This window comes from Heterocephalus glaber, unplaced genomic scaffold (genome assembly GCF_053883595.1).
Source record: "Heterocephalus glaber isolate CG9 unplaced genomic scaffold, H.glaber_assembly_v1.0 deba00001472, whole genome shotgun sequence".
In the NCBI taxonomy this organism is placed as follows: domain Eukaryota; kingdom Metazoa; phylum Chordata; class Mammalia; order Rodentia; family Bathyergidae; genus Heterocephalus; species Heterocephalus glaber.
This window is the reverse complement of record NW_028258315.1, coordinates 86960680-86981470: the sequence shown is the minus strand read 5'-3', so window position 1 is coordinate 86981470 and position 20791 is coordinate 86960680. Positions and strand designations below refer to the sequence as shown.

General features: G+C 39.5%; 1 protein-coding gene across 2 annotated transcripts in view; it reads right to left on the bottom strand.

Moving 5' to 3' along the window:
- Positions 1–20150, bottom strand: part of Dennd6a (DENN domain containing 6A) — a 66523-nt gene extending 46373 nt beyond the window's left edge. Inside the window, exons 1-3 of one of the 2 annotated variants that reach the window (XM_004864224.4) lie at positions 19842–20150; positions 4948–4986; positions 4802–4844 (exon numbers count right to left, since the gene is read on the bottom strand). In XM_004864224.4, coding sequence (XP_004864281.1) covers positions 4802–4844; positions 4948–4986; positions 19842–20078 — 319 coding nt within the window. In that variant the 5' untranslated portion in view covers positions 20079–20150. The remainder of the gene's footprint in view (positions 1–4801; positions 4845–4947; positions 4987–19841) is intronic. The other variant, XM_087182320.1, reaches the window with a different exon arrangement.
- Between the last annotated feature and the right edge of the window lie 641 nt (positions 20151–20791).

Here is a 20791-nt window from a genome sequence, read left to right as displayed (position 1 = left end):
GGATTACAGGTGTATGCCACCATGTTGAACTATGAAATGTTTCCCCAGTAACTAAATATATTTCTACCATAAGTCTCCTGGGCTGGGGATTTAGCTCAGTGGTTTTGCTGCCTGCCTCGCAAGTGCAAGGTCCCAAGTTCAATCCCCGGTACCAAAAAAAAAAAGACTCCTATAGATTCCTAAGTCAAAAGTATTAAAATTATTTTGTCACTATTTCAGAGTGATTTTCCCGTCTAATAATTTAATAAGCAATAATAGTTATTAAGCGCCGACTCTGGTGCCACAGCTATTCTAAATGCTTTGATGTATTAACTTACTTGGTCTTCACGCTTCTCAGACAGGTCTCATTTTTATCCCTGTTTATAAGGAGGAAACTAAAACACAGAAAGCCTACATAAAATCATCCCAAAAAACAAATCCGCTAAATGGAAGGGCAAGAATTTAAACCCAACAAATCTGATTTGAATGCTGACACTTTGAAACTATCCCAAATCAAAATGACTTCAAAAATACTACTTCTCTCATTTATATGAAATCTCTGAAATAGATAAATCCATAGAGACCAAAAAGCAAATAAAGGACTACCTGGGACTAGGGTGAGAATGATGGTTGTGGTAATGGGAAAATGGAGCACAATTTCTTTTGGGGGTGATAAAAATGTTCTAAAATTGATTGTGGTAATATATGTACAATTCTGTGAATATTGAAAAAAATCATTGAATTGTATAGGGCTGAGAGTGTAGCTTAATGGTAAAGTGCTTGACTAGTGTGATCCCCAGCACCACACACAATAGCAGTAAGTCAGCTGTGGTGGTGCACATCTGTAATCCCAGCACTTAGGCAGCTAATGCAAGAAGATCAAGACAGCTTGGCCTATTATACGGAGTTCAAGGCCAGACTGGATTACATATTGAGACCTTGTTGCAAAACAAAACAAAACAAAACAAAATCCAACAATGAAAAGGAAAACTCCACTGAATTATACATGTTGCATGAAAATTACATGTTATATGAGTTGTATCTCAACGTTACTAATGTAAATTTTTTACTCACAATTGAAGCAGAAATTGTAACCTCTTTTTTTATTCCAAAAACTAAAACCCTTCTGAACCAGACCCTTCAGATGAAGACTTCTTGAACTTATTGGCCCCTGTGCCATCTGCTCATTCAAGGAACCAGGCCTTTTAGCAATCGCTCCTCCTATACCAGTGTCAGGTGTTATGACAGAAAGAAATTCCCTTCAGTTTTAAAATTACCATAGACATAAGAGTATTTTGTAAGCGTCCTTTACCCCTGCAACTCAACTGAGACTGCAAAGCTAAAAAGTAAAGAGAACATCTTCTTGTACCAAAAAATCACAGATTTGAGAAAAAAAATCAACTGTTTTATTTATTTACTCTTTTTTTTGAGACAGGGTCTCACTTTATAGTGCAGACATCTGTATGATGGCACACATCTGTAATCCTAGCACTCGGGAGGCTGGGGCAGGAGGGTCACTGTGAGTTTGAGACCAGCCTGGGCTACATAGTAAGTTCAAGGCCAGCTTGAACTACATAGTGAGACCCTGTTTCAAAAATAAATAAATAGCCAGGGATTTATTAGCTCAGTGGTTCCACTGCCTGTCTCACAAGCGTAAGAACCTGAGTTCAATCCACGGTACCAATAAATAAATACATACATACATACATACATACATAAATAAATAAAAGCATTTTTATCTGTATAGCTTCATATGGTCTACAATGTTGTTTTACTTCTTTGGTATACAATGGAAAAAATGTTCATTTATGACTCCTAAGGTCTGCTCTATTATCTAGATTTCCTTTCACAGCACTGAAAGCTATTTGGGGAAAAATTAAATCCACTTCAAAGTGGGCACAGTTTTCAACTTCCATTTAAAAGACACATTAGAGAAACAAAGTGAATAATCACAACTGGGATGGGTGGGTCTCAAAAACATACAAAACACAGGCTCTTACTGCCTAGGTTAATATTAATGCTCATCTGTTAAGATGGCAAGGTGCCTACTTTCAAAATCTGTTGTCAATTTTACTTGTAAGTACCAACCACACTCTGGGTGAAATAAACCACACTTCATTTGATATGCAGTTTATTAAAAAGCCATTTAAAAATCTATATGTCATTCGAATATCTAAAGTTTTCATTTACATAGATTTGCATTTGAGTTTAATTTCCAAAAAGAAAATGATTCATGAAGAGACTGACTTGAAACAAGATTATCTATTTGTTTATTTATCTATGAGACAGGGACTTGCTATGTAGTTCAGGCTGCCCTTGAAATCACTATGTAGCCCAGGCTGCCCTAGAACTCATGGAGATCCTCTTGCCTCAGCCTCCAGAGTGCTGGGATTACAGGCATGTGCCACCATGCCCAGCTAAAACTAGATATTTAAAAAGGCTAATCAAACATCACAGAATTCACTTCTTAGCCTTGATACATGGATGGGCAGACTTTTCCTCTACTCTCTTAGGACTTGTCCATTAAATCAACCAAAAAGAGATTAACAACAAAAAGATTTATTTCACAAGCACATGAAAGCATCACACACACAAAGTAAAAATCTCGAAAGGACTTTAGGCTTGTGAGCTTGTATACTATTTTAACAAAGGTTTGTGGTTTTTTTTAAGAGTAGGAAAATTTATTGGGGAATAGGAACAGGGAATAAGAAGGGGGAATAGGGATAGCTTCTGAGAGATAGGAGGAGTCCCAGATGAGTTGCCCTTAACAAAGGTTTTAAATTGCAGAGAAATGACTATACAGGGGAAAAAGGGTTTGGGCTTCATGGAGCAATAAATTATGTGAAGGTAAATTATGCAGAAAACTAATGGAATTGATTAGGATTATTTTAGCAAGGTTTGTTTATGCAGACACAAGTCATGGCCACCTCCAATGAGAGTCTTCTACAGTGATTCTGAACACTTTCCTCTTCCTGATATAGCAAAGGGTTAGGCCAGGAGACATCTTCATAAACAGAAATCATGCCTTGCACTCAGGCATACAGGGGAAGGGGAAAGAATGCTTTGCATCTGCTGCTTCTTCATCACCTGCAGCTCAAAATAATCTTTATGGCAAAACAGCTTATTTGGGAGGAGGGGAGCATTTTCTGATCTCCTTCATGCTCATGGAGACATGTAAAGAGAAAAGTGTACAATGCAATCCACTGGGATACCTATCACAGAGTAAATTCATCCTGCAAACCACACAACTCAGATTACCTTGAGTCTAAAAAATCAACTCAAGACTCATTACATTCAAAACTGTATGTGCAGATTTCATTTAAAAAAAATGTTAACCAAAATGAGGACAAATCCTAGAAGACCTGTCATTATTTCACTAATACACAAAAAAGCCAAGTGTGGCAGATGATGCAGCACATCTGGGAGGCTGAGGCAGAAGGACTGAAAATCTGAGCCCAGCCTGGGCAATTTAGCAACTCAGCAACACTCTACAGTGTTCCAAAATTGAAAATACAAGAAAGGGCTGAGGAGCTCAGTGAATAGGTCCTAGGTTCAATCCTCAGTTCTGAGCAAAAAAGAAAAAACAGGCAAAAAAAACCCACTGAAGAGTTAATTATTACAAGTCAGAACAAAAGACCTACTGAACTCTATCAAAGACACATACCTAATTCATGAAGATAACAATTTTCTTTCACATATTTCAGCAAGGCTGATTTTCAACTAAGTATAGGGGAAAACTCTGGAAGCATTTATACAGAAAGGAAAAAGATGCTTTAAAAAATGTTTTTAGCGGGCCGGGGATTTAGCTCAGTGGTTTTGCCACCTGCTGCGCAAGCGCAAGGACCCGAGTTCGATCCCCAGTAACAAAACAAAAAAACAAAAAATGTTTTTAGGGCCAGGGATTTAGCTCAGTGGTTCTGGTGACTGCCTTGCAAGTGAAAGGTCCCAAGTTCACCCCTGGTACCAAAAAAAAATGTTTTTAAAGTCAATGTTCCAAATCAGATTAACTGAGCTAAATTAACAGTGTATGAGAAGTAATAACAAAAGGAAAGGGAACTGGAATGACTCCACTTTATAGGATTCTGTGTGTGGTCTGAGAGGCTGAATGCTCTGGTCACTGTAAGTGAAAAAGCTGCTTTGAAAATACAACACAAGAGATAACCTGAAAGATATTAACAATTAGGACCACACAAAGAGTTTGAAGAAGACCAGGAAAACCAAGCTCAAGAAGTAAACACCTACATGGTGTTTTTATACACCCAGCACTACTTTACATAATATATTAACCCATACAAACTACTCTAAATAACTGATGGCCATCTTTCATAACTGGATTCACCCTCTCGCTGTTTTTTTTAAACTCATTGCTTTTACAGAATTCCTGGAAAGCTCCTAAATTCTGACCTAAAAATAAACTACATACTATGAGTTCCCAAATATCTCAAAGTTGTAATTTTCAATCTTCACTATTTTAACAGTTTATTGCTCCTTGATGTTTTACCTCATCACACCATAACAGTCATTTTCAACAGCTGAACCATCTAAAATCAACAGTGACACGACTAGACTTCATTAAACTAGGAATTAAAATCACTAATTTGTATGGCCGGGGATTTAGCTCTGTGGTTCCGCCACCTGTCTCGCAACCAAAAGGTCCCAAGTTCAATCCCCAGTACCAAAAAAAAAAAAAAAAATCACGAATTTGTTGAGATGAAATTGAGTTTGTATTCTAATATTACTTCAATTACTTTTCATATAGTAAGAGTATAACCAGTATTCTTACTATAAAATTCAACATAAACACCACATGAAAAATAATTACCTGAATTTGAATCTGGAAAAGACAAATAGCAAATATTGGTTTTCTGAAAAAGAAAACAAAAGCTATATATGCTGACATATATACACACACCAATAAAAACAACAGGAATATAACAATAGAGTATACAGAACAGTATTTTTACTTACTTCTTTATCAGTAAGTTTGGAATGTTGAGGATAAATTACCTGGAAGAAAAGAGTTAAATTTTGTTAGACATGAACATTAGTAGGCTACAACATTCTAGTTGGCTACAGTCAAATGGCTTTAAGAAACACTACACAGCCAGGTATAGTGGCATGCACCTGTAGTCCTAGCTACTTGGGAGGCTGAGAAAGGAAGACTGTTTGAGTCTAGAAGTTCAAGTCCTGCTCGCGCAACAGAACAAGATCTCATTTCAAAAAAAAAAAAACATACACACACACACACACACACTTCATAAACTTTAGCAGTGAAACAAGAAGGTAGGACAGCTAAGTAGGATTTACATTAGGTTAAAAAAATTTTTGAGTGAAAATTATCTCTAAGATTGGTAACATCACAAATTATCAAAAAAAACCTTACCAACTGAACACCTAATAACTCAACGCTTAATTTTTTAAAGACCTATAATCTAAAGAATAACTAATCTTCCTTGTTGCTTTTGCTACCTTATGGCTACCATCAACTATTTCTCCTTTGCCAAGCCACGCTACCTTGGAGCCATCTGATTACGGACTGAAACCTCTACAAACTGTCCTGGACCTTGATAGGCAAATTGCACTAGTACCTTGCACAATGAAACTTAATTGTGAATTTGTCACTTTGAAAAAAATTACAAAAGGTATAAAAACTAAGAAATTTTATATCAAAAGTTAACAGGGATCAAACTCAGGACCTTGTGCTTACAAGGCAGGCATGGTGCCACTGAGCTAAATCCGCAGCACATGTAAAGAAACTTAAATATATCATTCCCTTAATGAAAAGAAAGCAAGCCTCTAAAACTAAGACTTAGCACTTTCATTATACTTACAGTGAATCCACTACTCCTGGTATTTTGATAGAGGTTTTTCACACCGAGATTCCTATAGAGAATTTTGGTTTGGATATGGCTCACCCCCACCCCAAAGATCATACATTCCTGAAAGTAAGACATGAAGACTAAATCTCAATATTTAATTTGTTTCCCAAGAACTTTAAGTGGCCATAAATTTTTAAAAGACAAACTAAGGGTGTTAAAATTGTGTTTTCAGATAAGTAACTCTTATGTGGAAGCAAATTTTCTTTACAGTATTTTAAGAGCATTATAATATTTATCCAACTAATCTTTAGCAATGCCATGCTCCTATAGGAGAAATAATACAAAGATACTCAACAACTCCAAAATTTAGGCCTGAGACTTTTGGATTTTGATTAAGTCAAATTTATCAGAAAAAATTATTTTCCAAGCCTTAGTTTTTGAAGACAAGATGATAGTAATTGATCATACCACTGAATAAAGAAATCAATTTTGGCATACAAAAGCAGTGTATAAGCTGAAGTTCTTGAACAAAAGCAGCCTGTCAACTATGCTTCATTTAAGTACAGGAAAGATTGATGTTTGCCAAGTGTGCAATCAGAGAGAAGAAAAATATGTTTTCAAGCTTAGAGAATTGCCAACAATGAAGGAGAAAACAAACACAAATTTAAATGTAAAAAAAAAAAAGAATAACTAATCTATCTTTCAGCTGATGTCTACTTCAAAAAGTAATTTTCTTCCTGGTGTGGTGGTACACACCTGTAATCCTAGCTCTGGGAGGCTAAGGCAAGAAGATCAAAAGTTTGAACTCAAACTGGGCAATTTAGCAATTTCCAGGCCCTGTATAAATAAATAAACACTGTAAATAAATAAAAGGCTGAGGCTATAGCTCAGTGTGAAGGCCCTGGGTTCAATCACAAGTACCAAAAAAAAAAAAAAAGAGAGAGAGAGAAATAATTTTCAATTGATTCTAAGAAATAATACACATCATCAATTACTTACTAAGAAAAAAATAAAAGTAATTACAGTTTTGAAAGCTCAACCATTTTCTACCATAAAGCTTACCCTAATTCTTTCCAATTCCTTTAAATAATCATTATGCATTATAGGTTATTTAGCGCTTGCTAAATACTACAGCACCTTCTGAGGGCAAATTCCTGCCCTTTGCTCCCTGTAAAAGAGGCAGCGTTGAAGCAGAGCAGTGACTGGCAGAAGAAATACCAGTCAACACCAGACCCAAAGGCTTCTACTCTACATACCAACCAAATGCCATGTCATGACCATCTCGACCTTAGTAGATAAGCAATAAATTTATCAACATGACAAAAGTAGGTACTCAATACTTTTGACTAGTTGACTGGCCCTATACAGAAGGGATCTTCTGGCACTGGCACACCTGCTTCTTCCCCATGGCACCAATTATCAAAGACCAGTGATTTTTCTTTCTTTTTTTTTTTTTTTTTTTTTTTTTTGGTACCAGGGATCGAACTTGGGTCCTTGTGCTTGCAAGGCAGGCGGCGGAACCACTGAGCTAAATCCCTGGCCCGATTTTTCAAAAAGGTCACCAAGGATATGGTACTGAGGGGCTGAGTCAGGTCTACAATATATACATATATACACAATTCAGTATTCCCCGTATACCAGGCACTGACTGTCTGCTCTCATTTAACTCTTCAGTTTAATTCCTAGAGAGCAGGGATTCTCATACCTTTATTTTTTAAATTTAGATACTAACAGACAGCAAGGAGCAGTGGTATGTCCCTGCGGTCCCAGCTACTCAGCAGGCAGACGCAGGGACTGGCTTGAATCCAACCATTTGAGCCAGGCTGAGCAATTACAGCAAGACGCATAGTCCCTTACTTAAAAAACAAAAAAAAAAAGAGTGGGGCAGGGTGGCACATACCTCTAATCCCATTTGTTCAGGAAACTGAGGCAGGAAGATGACAACTCAAGGACAACCTGGGCAACTTTAGCAAGACTGCTCAAAATAAAAAGGACTGAGGTTATATCTCAGTGTTAGGGTGCTTGCCCAGCATGCACGAGGCCACAGGTTCCATGGTGGGGAGCAATCTAATAGAATGGTTTGGATAGTTTTGAGTGTGTTCACCGCAAGTTCATGTGCAGGAAGCTTGGTCCTCCTCAGTGTGGTGGTATTCAGGAGATGGAACCTTTAAAAGGTGGGGCCTCATGAAAAAAAATCAGGTCATGAGGGAACCCTGAAAAAGGAATAATGATGGTCTCCAGGAGTAGATTCGGGTTGAGGATGTAGATCAGTGGAATGCTTGGCTAGCATGCACAAGGCCCTGGGTTTGATCCCCACCACCGTAAAAAGTTAAAAAAGGAAAGAACAGCTTGTCCCGCCCTATGGTCTCTTGCTTTCTGTCTCACACTGTGATCTCTCCTTCTCGAATGTGCTCCTACCATGATGCATCCGAATTGAGCAACTGTTAGTACCAGGCTCTTGGACCTCCAAAACTAGGTTTATAAATCTCTTAAACATTACCATAGTATCAGGTATTTTGTTATACCAACAGAAAACAGACTAGTACATAATTCTCTGTACAGGCCAGGTGCTAAACATATATGACCTATCCAAACATCCTCAGTGCTCCTATTACAATAGGTTCCAAAAATATTTAATGATGTCACCTTCAAAACTGATCCTAACTACACAGACTTACAAAGGTCTGTGTAGTTAGGCACTAATTTATTAAATAATACACATTTCAAATAAACTAGACCAAAAGGGAAATTATTTCATTATTTTCAGAAACACTTAATAATTACAATAGTTTGTATTTATCAAGTGCTTCCCTTGCTACAAGGCACTGTGCTGTATCCATCAATCAATCCTCACAAATACACAGGGAAGTGGGAACATTTCACCATCTATCTGCGATTATGAAGTGTTATCAGGATACAATCAGGAAATCCAACATGTCACTGACACGGGTCGCACTGGTCTGGGTTCAGGCAATCATTTCTCCAAACAGAAGAAAATGTCTACTGTGCATCTCATAGAATATTTAAGAATTCTGTCATCTAACAGGACTATATCAATGGTAAAAGTATTTTATACACAACTCATAGAATAGCTTTAGTACTATTATTGGTCTCAGTACTCCTTATCTGAAATGCCTGCAAACAGAAGTATTTCAGATTTGGGGCTTTTTCAAATTTTAGAATATTTTACAGACTTTACTGGTGAAGCACCCCGAGCCCAAAATCAAAATTCAAAACTCTCTGAAACCTAAACCTGTAAAATTTAAAAAATATTCTCATTTATGAAAAATAAACTTTTAAAGTTTCAGATTTTTTTTTAAGTTTCAGATTTTGGAGCATCTGGGATTTTGTATTTTTGGGTTAGAGATGCTCAACATGTTCAGGAATAAAAGCTACCCATCACTGTCAATAAATTACAAGTTCATCTGATTTGCTTTAGTTTCTCCAAATAGTAAATAAAAGTAAAAAATAATTTTTTGCCCAGGATAGCACAGTACAATGGCGGAAAATAATCATGCTTTAGCGTCAAAAGAATTGGGTTCAAATCTTAGCTTATTAAGTGTGTGATGTGATGCAAGTTAAAACAACACTGAGATTCCATCTCACTCCAGAAATGGCTGCTATCAAGAAATCAACCAATAACAAATGCTGGTGGTGCTATGGGGAAAAAGGAACCCTGCTTCACTGTTGGTGGGAGTGCAGACTGGTGCAACCACTGTGGAAATCAGTATGGAGATTCCTCAGAGAACTAAAACTAGAGGTTCCATTTGACCCAGCTATAGTTCTCCTTGGTATCTTTCCAAAAGAATTAAGAGCATCAGGGATGGGGATTTAGCTCAGTGGTTCTGCCGCCTCCCTCGCAAGTGCAAGGTCCTGAGTTCAATCCCTGGTACCAAAAAAAAAAAAAGGTTAGAATTAAGAGCTTCAGACTATAGTGATATATGCACACTTTGTATACCAGCACAGTTTGTAATAGCTAAATCCTGGAAATAGCCTAAATGCCCACCAACCAATGAGTGGATAAAGAAGATGTGAGGTTTTTATACAAGGGAGTACTACTCTGCCATAAAGAAAGATGAGCTTCAGACATTTATGGCTAAATGGATGGACCCTAAGACCATACTCTTTAAGTGAAATAAATCGGACGCACATGTTTAAATACTGCATTGATTCTCTGATGTGAGAAACCGAAAGTGAAAATAAGGACTGAAATGTAAAATGGATGTTGGGAAATGGGAAGAAAGTGTTCAAATGGGGGATTTAGCTCAGTGGCACCAAGCCTGCCTCCCAAGTATAAGGTCATGAGTTCAATTCCTGGTACCAAAAAAAAGAAAAAGTGTTCAAATGGGAAGGGGAACAAGGGAGGAGAGAGGGACAAAGGAAGGAAGGGATAGGGAAAAAAGTGAAAATAGAAGGAAAAACTGGAAACAAAGCTTTTGTACACAGGGAGAGGAGGGAGCTTAAGGAGGAGAATGGGATAAAATAAAATAAAATTTATTTTTAAAAAAGTGTGTGATTTGGGGCAAGTTACCTCTAAATTTCAGTTTCTTTATTTAAAAAGGCTTAAATAGGGGCTGGGGATTTAGCTCAGTGGTTCTGGCACCTGCCTTTCAAGCACAAGGTCCTGAGTTCAATCTCCAGTACTAAAACAAAACAAAACAAAACAAAAAGGCTTAAATGGTGCATGATTCTAATCCCAGCACTCTGAGAGGCTGAGACAGGTGGATTGTAAGTTTGAAGCCAGCCTGGGCTACCTGGTGAGCTCAAGGCCAGAATGGACTATATGATGAGACTTTTATGATATCACTTAATAGAATGATTAAAAAATAAAATGAAATAAAGTTGAACATCTCATCTTTCTAATACCTATTTTTCCAGTTATCTTAATAAAAAACTACTAGTTAGCACCACACATGAATGATAGAGTAATGAAAAAAATATGGAATTATCAGAAAGCAATCAAACATTTATGGCCAGTCAGAAGTAGATCATCCTAAAGTACATCAGCTAACCTACCTCCCACCTGTCAACTAATCCAAGGATCTCAAGCCAGTTCCCAAATTGTTACCCCCCAAGACCTCTTTACACTTGTAAGATTTTTTGAGGTCCCCAAAAGCTTTTATTTATGTGTTTTATCTATTAACATTCACCATACTAGAATTAAAAAGCAATTATTTACTCAGCACTCAAAGGGCTAAGGCAGGGCAATCCCTCAGAGTTCAAAGCCATCCTGTGCTACACAGTCTCATTATATGATCTGTAATCAAGATTAAAGATATAAGAAATGAAATGTCACTCTATATTATCATCTCTTGATTATATATAGAAATCGAGGACCAAGATTTTTGCTATATATTTGCCATCACCCCCAAAACTTAACTGCACAATAAAAATCAATGGGGTGATTCCATAGTTTAACTGGCAAAGTACTAATGATGTGTACTAGGGCCAAGAAAGAGAAGTACACGTTGGGAGGTAGCCTGAAGTGAGACTGGGAATTCTAGCTAGTGAGACAAAGTCCTTGTGATGAATTTAGGGGGAAAAGAATCAGGATAATTAGTGTACCAATAGTAACCAGCCAGAAACATAAGCATGGTGTAAAAGGCAAGCAAGAGCAAGAATGACAGAATGAGCAAGCACAGATTCATCGTAGGAGAGCTATACTGTGCTCGGTATTATACATTTTTTTAAATTGCATATTATGAGCTGGGCTGAGGCTTCCCTGAAAAGTGACACTTAAACTGAAACATGAAAATGAGTTAACTAGGCAAGCTGGGTAGGGGATAGGTGTACACACTCTTACAAAACAGGAAAATATACTTGCATGCCCATAAGGACATTAAATTAAGTATGATGCATTTAGAAAAGCTGAGAATCTACTTGCATTCACCTGATTCTAGCATAAAACTTTATACGGATGGGGCCGGGGATGTAGCTCAGTGGCGCCTCACCTGCCTGGCAAGCAAAAGGTCCTGAGTTCAATTCCCAGTGGAAAAAAAAAAAACAACCTTATAGGAATGGTAGTTACCTTATGGGGAAGAAGAGGTGCGGGATCAGGACTGAAAGAGGACTTTAAGGGAAATTCCTGAGGTAGTGGCAATATTCTCTTTCTTTCTTTTTCTTTCTTTCGACAGGGTCTTGCTATGTAGTTCAGGCTGGCCTTGAGCTCACTAAGTATCCCAGGCTGGTCTCGAACTCACGGGGATCCTCCTGCCTCAGCCACCCCAGCACTGGGATTACAGGCGTGCACCACCACTGCTAACAATATTATTTCTTAATCTGTATGGTAGTTATTATATGGGCATGTTTACTTTATATCCATATGGATTTAGGATTTGTGTACTTTTCTCTATGTATGTTATTGTTCAATAGAAAAGTTTGCTTATTTTATTTATTTATTTATTTAATTTATTTTTTGGTACCAGGGATCAAACTCAGGACCTTGTGCTTGTGAGGCAGGTGGTGGAACCACTGAGCTAAATCCCCAGCCCAAGTTTGCTTATTTTAAAGTACAAAAATTCCCTGACATTACAGTATCAGGACAGGCTGAGGCCTCATATTCTAGCTCACTGAAGATCTAAACTAAAATATGCTACCAAAATGCTTAAACACTGAATGAACAGTGAAACACTTCTCTCAAAAAAGGGTAAACTGTCCATGTTTCACATTATTCATTACAGTAAATACAAAAACCATAAAGGTGTGCCACCACCTGCTTCGCAAGCGCAAGGTCCCAAGTTCGATCCCCAGTACGAAAACAAAACAAAACAAAAAAAAACCCGTAAAGGATTTGTGAAAACGCTAACTGGGTAGAAGGATGCCTCAGTATCTCCAGATTGGGATTCCATAATTTTATAACAGAATTAGAAGTTAGTAAAATCAAAGAAGTATAAAATCTGGGGGCCCAAGAGGCTAAAGAAGTTACCAAAGGCTTTAACATCCAAATAATAGAATTATATCAAGCTACTATGAAGTATTACTAATTCACAAGGACATTTTAAGGCCACCATTAGTACGCTGCATTTCCTTCTATCATAATGGCTCACTTTTCCTGCTAGATTGTACTAACTCCAAGAAGGGAGGAGTGACCCAGGCTGCATCTCTAGAATATACCTACATCTGGAATATGATAGTTTCCCAAGTAAACTTGCTGAGGATTAAATACTGAGGCTTTGAGCCACCCAGTTTAAAAGAAAAAACATGTAAGAAAAAGAAACAACCCTTCATGTAACGGCCTAAATAAACAAATCTTGCTAAGATAAAACTGCTGGGCTGGGGGATTTAGCTCAGTTGCACCGTGCCTGCCTTGCAAGTGCAAGGTCCTGAGTTCGATCCCCGGTACCAAAAAAAAAAAAAATACTGGTGTGTGTGGGTGTGTATGTGTGTTACTAGGGATTGAACCCAGGGGATCTGCACTGAGCTACATCCCCAGCCTTTTTTTATTTTTTGAGACAGGGTCTCACTAAATTGCTACATTGCCTAGGCTGGACTTTAACTTGGGATCCTCTTGTCTCAGTCTCCTAAAGAGCTGAGATCACAGGCAAGCATCCTAATTCCTCTTTTATTTTTTTTTTTGGTACCGGGGATCGAACTCAGTTCACTGTGCTTGTGCAGCAGGCGGCGAAACCACTGAGCTAAATCCCCAGCCCCTAATTCCTCTTTTTTAAATGGTATAAAAGCTTCTCCTTGTCAGACCAGAGCTGGAACACGCCATCCACATACAAAGCTATTTGGTGGTCCAAAAATATTAAAAAGTGTTCAGGGGCTAGGCTCAATGGTAGTATACGTGCACAAGGCCCTGGGTTTAATCCCTAGCTCCCCCCCCCACCAAAAAAAAGACACCTTCAATTTATTCTTTTTAAAGAAGGGGAAACCAATAATCAGCATGAAATCTGTAACTCCATATAACTCCAACAATAAATTAATGATACACTGTTCTGCTTTTCATGGGTAATTTAAGTGGTCAAAAAGTCTTTTCAATAAGAAGTGGAAAACAAACTATTTTATATACAGGTTAAATCATACACTATTTGCCAAATGAAACCTAATAAATTTGATTCCACAAAAGGTTTTTAATATTGGTGATTCATATACAAAGGTATTTATCTTCTTAGAGCCAGGTCTGGTGGCACATGACTGGGAGGCTAAGGCAGGATGATCACAAATTCAAGCTCAGTTTGGGCAACATAGTGACTCAATGAGACCCTGTCTCAAAATAAAAAATAAAAAAAGGGCTAGGGATGTAGCTCAGTGCAAGAGGCCCTGAGTTTAATCTCCAGTACCACCAAAAATATATATTTTTTCTTTTAAATCATTTTAAAGCAAAATCATGGGAGTGGGTAAAAAGCCAAGAATAGTTCCACATTAGTTATTCAATGTAACTATAAAACAGACCAACATATTGGGCATATATTAAACAACCGACATTAGTTCTTATATGCATTACCTCCAAGAACACTCAGAATATTTTCTCATTCTTTTTTGGGGAGGGTGGGGAGTTGAGACCCACTATGGGTCTCGCTATGCAGCTGAGGCTGGTCTTGAGCTCACTAGGTTCAGGCTGGACTGGAATTTGTGGTAATCCTCCTGCCTCAGCCTCCCAAGTTCAGGGATTACAGGCATGTGCCACCACATCTGGCTATTTTCTCATTTTATGGTTAAAGAAAATGAGAATCAATTGAAGAAACTAGCCAGTAATCAGAAAAATAGAAAATGTTCAAAACTCCACAGCTTATACTCTTTTCACTAGATTAAAATTCTGTCCAAGAAGATGCAAGGTCATAGCCTTCAAGAGACAGAAAGCCACAATGATATCTTATTAAGGGTCTAGAGTGGTTCAGGCAGCTATCTCAAATTATGGAAACATCAACCTACTATCGGTATGAAGCGCTACAAGTTCTTATGAGGTAAAGACCCTCAAAGATACAGAGAACTTCTCCAACATGTATATATAAGCACAAAATAGCCCCCTTCTATTGAATAAATAATTTTAATTAAATACTAAAATTATATTTGTGAAGTCTTTAATGATCTGGAAAATTGTTTATCAAGAAATTTTTTTGGGGGGGAGACAGGGTCTCACTACGTAGTTCAGACTGTTCTTGAACATATTATGTAGCCCAGGCTGGTCTAGAACTTGCAGTGATCCTCATGCCTCAGACTCCTTAATGCTGAGATTAGAGGCGTGCACCACTAATTTTATCTTATAGTACACGGTTTGGGTGACTGCAGCCCAGCCCACGCTTTCAAAGTAGCTCCTCCTCTTACTGCAAAGGTGAGCCTAGGTGGCCACTACAGTTATTGATACCCTGACTCCAGCTAACTGAACAAAAGGCCCTGACCCCTGCAGAGACAATCAGATATTCCAGTATTTGCATTAAGCTTCAGCCCAGTTCCAGAAGAGTAAAGTTTGGCTGAAAATTAGTACTACCATAATCCAAAATTAAGCATTATTTATGGGAGAGCAGAACAGACTCCTGCAGAGGAAACTGGTCTCAACACAGAGACTACAACAGACACACAGAAGCAGAGAAAAGACCATACAGCTCCAGGGACAAAGGCAAAAGCCTAGGGTTTTAAAAATTCCAAGAGCTGGGGTTTTAGCTCAGTGGTTTTGCCACCTGCTGAGCAAGCACAAGGACCTGAGTTCGATCCCTGGTACCGGAGGGGGGGGGGGGAAATCCCAATAGGTTCAACCTTGCTTCTTGCACCTGGATCCCAACAGATTGCCTGAAACACTCACAATTTCACTTTACTTCAATTTATTTGACAAGATTTTTTGTTCTTAAAGTCAAGTTAACCCTTGATGGATACAAAATTGTATAAAGGGGAAAAGTTGTAGCTGGAGGTGGTGGAACATTTTTTAAAAAGCATTAACAAAAATGCTAAATATTAATAGGAGTTATCTCTTGGTAGTTAGGAGCAATTATTTTTCTAGTGTTCAAATTTTTCTTTTTCGACCAAGTGTTCAACAATGAGCATGTTATTCTCACTTAAGGAAAAAAAGTTAAATAAATAAGGCAATTCTGGATTCAGATAATTAAGGCTTTACTGTATAATCAGGCTGTTTCAAAGCTAAAGGTCATAGTACTGTATATAAAATTTAGGGGATTTCAAATCTTGTTTCAGAGGACACGTGGATTCTGTAGTGATGATTCCAGGGCCACCTCAGGGAAGTAAAGGGGAGCACAGTTCTCTGGTCAGCACCTTTTTCAGGCTCTTCTCACCTCAAAAGATCTCCTTCCTTACCTTCTCCCTCACTTAGGACAGGGGCTTCTGCAGACATTTAATGCAAGGTGAACTACTCCCCCATCCACCCAGGTCTTTCACCAACTGTATCAGAGCGGAAATCTGCCCAGTCCAGGCCCTTCTACTTTCCTTTGGTGTTTAGAATAAGAGTGAAAAAGATTCATCTTCTTCAATGATGAGGCTGAAAAGGGCAACTTCCCCACAGTAAAGAACAGAGAAGCAGAAGTTGCTTGTAGGGAGTATGAAATATGAATCAGACTGACAGAAAACAAAAACAATGAAGCTGAGCATGATGGCACACATCTACAGGAGGCTGAGGCTGGAGGATCACCACGAGTTTGAGGCCAGCCTAAACTACACAGCAGGACCCTCTATCCAAAAAAACCCCAAAACAGAAACAAACAAAAAGCAACAACAACAAATAAAAATAAAAGCACAAAAGAAGAGGTTTTCCTGGTTCTGGGCTCTAGCCATTTTAAAGTTTGTGCTTGAATAGCATGAAACACCCATGTTTATACCAAGTTCCCCTTTTCTGAACTAGCTCACACAGAAAATTTCTGTTGTCTACAACTAAAAACACATACAGGCCCCATTTCAATCCGATTAGCCATTAAGATCCCATATCAGATTTTCATTTACACAGGGACAAAAGTTCCCCTATTAAAAAAAGTACTGATTCTAGTACTTCCATATCATTTTCTTTTTTTTTTTTTGGTACCGGGGATCAAACTCGGGTCCTTGCGCTTGCGCAGCAGGCAGCGAAACCACTGAGCTAAATCCCTGGCCCTCCATTTCATTTTCAAGTGAGACAATTAATGCCCAATTTCACAAAGTAAAAGTCAGGGATTGTCTTCATTGGAAAAAGAATCTCTAAATATCCAGACAAGCTAAATAACTTGCTCAAAGTCACATGACTCAAACCTTGAGAGCCCAGCTCTAGGCACTACACTGTCAATCACAATTCTATGCTATTTAGTAGGGATTTAAGATCAATTAAGTGGCATTGTTTATATATTTATAAATCTCCAAGTATGGGCTTTCTGTCATGACAGAACAGCCATTCAGTCACTCAAGCTTACAATTCAACTACCTTTCTGCTAAGACCCATGCGCTCCAAAACAGTACTGTTCAAACTTCATACCTGTTGTTTTTGTCTTCCTTTTAGGTCCTGCTGGTTGTGCATTATAGCATGAAGAACTGCAGATACTACATGGCACTTCTCCAACACAAGTCTATACCCCTAGTCACATTCCAGCCACTCTCCTGACCATTTTCAACATGGATATGGCTGCAATCCAAAAATGAAATATATTTTTCAACTATTTTACTGGTTACTAATTTGTATTTATTTTCATTTTAAAAGTAACAAGGCTGCTGGGCACGGTGGCACATGCCTATAAGCCCAGCTACTCAGGAGACAACAGGGGAGGATCCCAAGCTTGAGGCAATTCTGGACAGCAGAGTGAGATCCTATCTCAAAAATTAATTAATTTTAAAAGGAGACAAGGTACCCTATTCCACATTTCTCATGTGTTTCTCTTTCTTTGGATCCTTTACAAAGAATTTCCCCCATTCTTGTCCAGTACTATTTTTTTCCTTTTTTTTTTGGTACCGGGATTGAACTCGGGAACTTTTGCTTGCCAGACAGGCAGAACTACTGAGCTAAATCCCCGGCTTTTTTTTTCTATTTTATCATCCTATACTTTCTAAAAATAGCAATCCTTAACCTGAAAATAGAAGGTCCATGGAAAAATCCAAATCAAAATTATTAAAACGTATACATAATTTTGTTTTAGTGGGCCTTTTTCTAGTGAAGAGTTCATGGTGTTGATTGTATTGTTTTTTAGCACATTTTTTTAGAAAGGTCCAAGAAGCAAAAAAAGAGAAAGAAACAAAACAAACTAGCCTAAAGAACACACTGTAACCGTAGTATATACTATAGGAAATGTGGCACTTCAACTATTTTAAGCATTCTATTTATTTGTTAAAAATAAATAAATACTCATAAAGACTCCCAAATAATGAGAAAGCAAAAGGATATCCTTTAGCTTTTAAAACTACAATCAACTACAACCCAATCCTATGCTTTCTGGAAAATCTATTTTCTATACATAAAATGTTAGGTTAACATGTCTATGTAAATGATAAATGGCTTACAAATTTCTTCAGTCCTTAGAACTGAAGGAACTGGTGCGTACTGTTTTGGGAAACTTTGGAACTACTGTTCATACTTTTTTTTTCCAGAGACAGGGTCTCGCTATGCAGTTCAGACTGTCCTAGAACTCACTACATAGCCCAGGCTGGCTTTGAACTTTTGGAGATCCTCCTGCCTCAGCCCCTGGGAGCAATGGGATTACAAGTGTGTACCACGACCCCTGGCTGTTCCTGCCTTAATAAGACAAAAGAATCACTCATGTATTTACTCATTCATTCATTTTTTTTTTTTTTGGTACCAGGGATCGAACTCAGGACCTTTTGGTTGCAAGGCAGGCGCAGCACCACTGAGATAAATCCCTGGCCCTTTTCTTTCTTTTAAAGGAGAAAAGGTTTATTTCAGCTCATGTATTCACTTAGCCCATCACGTATTTACTAAATGTCACTATGTATCAGGCAATGACTGCATTTGACCTTATTAATTACTGAGATTTCTACACACACAAACACACACACACACACACACACTCCGGGGATCAAACTCAGGACCTTGCACTTGCAAGGCACCACTTAGGTAAATCCCGGACTCCATTAATTCTTGATTCTAACTGTCTTGATTTGCCAGTGAATTATCTTAATTTACAAAAGTTAGAGCACATCATTACATCTGCACGTCCACTAACTAGCATATTGCCTAGTAGATCTTCGTGCCAAATCACTGTGAAATGACAAGATACCAGGAAAACAAGTTCAATACAAAAGCGAGCTTCCCAAGAACAACCTCTCTGAACAATTTCCTTAGTCAATTTAGGCCACCCAAGTCAGAAGATTATCTGCTATCCACCAAACATCCACCCACACAAATGCATGCTTCTGATAACGTTTTCCTTGGACACAAAAGACAAACAAGCTCTTATGTTACAGAAAGGATCCTAAACAACGTCAAAAATAGTAAGAGGTGGTCTTCCAAAATGGTGCTCTAAAAACGGAAAAGGTCAGATTCACAAGCAAATGATTTTCCTTATACTCATCTTGACATTTCAGGCCAACTGTTCCACAAGCAATATGAAAAGAGGGGAAAAAAAAAAAAGAAAAAGAAGGAAAGGGAGAAAATGCATGCTGCGATAAGCATTTCGCCTCCGACCAACTGCAGTACCCTAAGAGTTACTGAAATTGACCAAAACAATCTACGAGCCTTCAAACTTGATAGTACTCCAAGCTTGGCAACTGTAATTTGCCGTATGTCAGGGGTATTGGCAACTGTAATTTACCGTATGTCAGGGGTATTGTTTTCTAAGTCTTGAAAGGGTCCCATCAAACATCCTGCCCGCAACCTTCTCTGGGTGCTTGCTAGTAACCCTTTTAAGTTATCCCTGTGATTCTCGGTTTAAAAAGAAAAAGACGAACAGGAGTATTCAGGAAGGGCCTAGAGAGAACTTTTCACCCTTCGCCGAAGCCCAACATCCTCCCAGGGGAACCCCTGGACCGCAGCCCGGCTCGATCTGCAAGAGGGGCTGCCGGCCACGCCCGGATGCGCGGCAGCTGGGGTCCTGGCCAGTCGGCTCGCGGGGCCACCGGCTCTGCAGGAGCCGCCCGGCGCGCGGGGGCGAAGCGTGGAGACAGGGTGCGGCCGGGCCTCACCTCCACGGCCTGGCCCAGCTCCAGGTCGAAGCCCACCACACACACGCAGTGCAGCCAGGCCGAGAAACCGTCCCAGCGCAGCAGGCCCCGGCCGCGGCCATCATCCTCTTCATCGTCCTCCAGTGCGGGTCCGGCTGCCACAGGGGCCGGCGCCTCGCGCCCCCCGGCCTCTGCCACAGCCTCGTCCAGCGCCTCGCGGGAGCAGGGCCCCGAGCCCGCCAGGCTCCGCAGAGCCATCCACCGCCCCCTGGCTGCTCGCGCCGCCTCCACCGCGGAACGCGCCGCAGAGCGCGCTCGACCCTGCGCGCACGCGCAGCAGCAGCTGCCGCAGCCGCCCCGAACCCGCTTCGTCGGGGCGGAGCCTCAGGCCACGTGACCCTGGGAGCCGGCCCGCCGTGGGTCCACCCCAGCAGGGCTGCGGACCTGGCGACTGCAAGCTTTTCCTGTCTGGGCCAGCTGAGCCGCCCCGGGCCGGCTTGTCTGAAAGCTAAGACTGGAACGGTGGGTTATGACTCTTCATCACCCTCGTTCGCAGTCCAGCGACCAGGCAATGAATTATTCTTAGAATGATGCCATTCATATCTATAATAAGGTATTATTAAAGTACTAAAACAATGGTAATAGCAGTTAGCATGTATTAAACCAGTTGATATGTCAAATTCAAGTACAAATTTTTACACATACTACTTTATCGAATCCTCACATCGTTGCATGTAGGTAAACATTTATTTCTCCTTACAGACAAGGAAATTCAGGTTCTGAGAGGTCACATGACTAACCCTAAAAGTCTGACAACTCCCACGGTGGCTCACTGTTCACTCGGGCAGTCCGCTGATTTAGAGCTCTATACCTCCACTCAGCTGTTCCCTTTCCTCCTGGACCTCTCCCATTTTTCTTGGCCTGGCTGAGTCATCCAACACATCTTCAGACCTTTCTGGAACCCCAGGTTG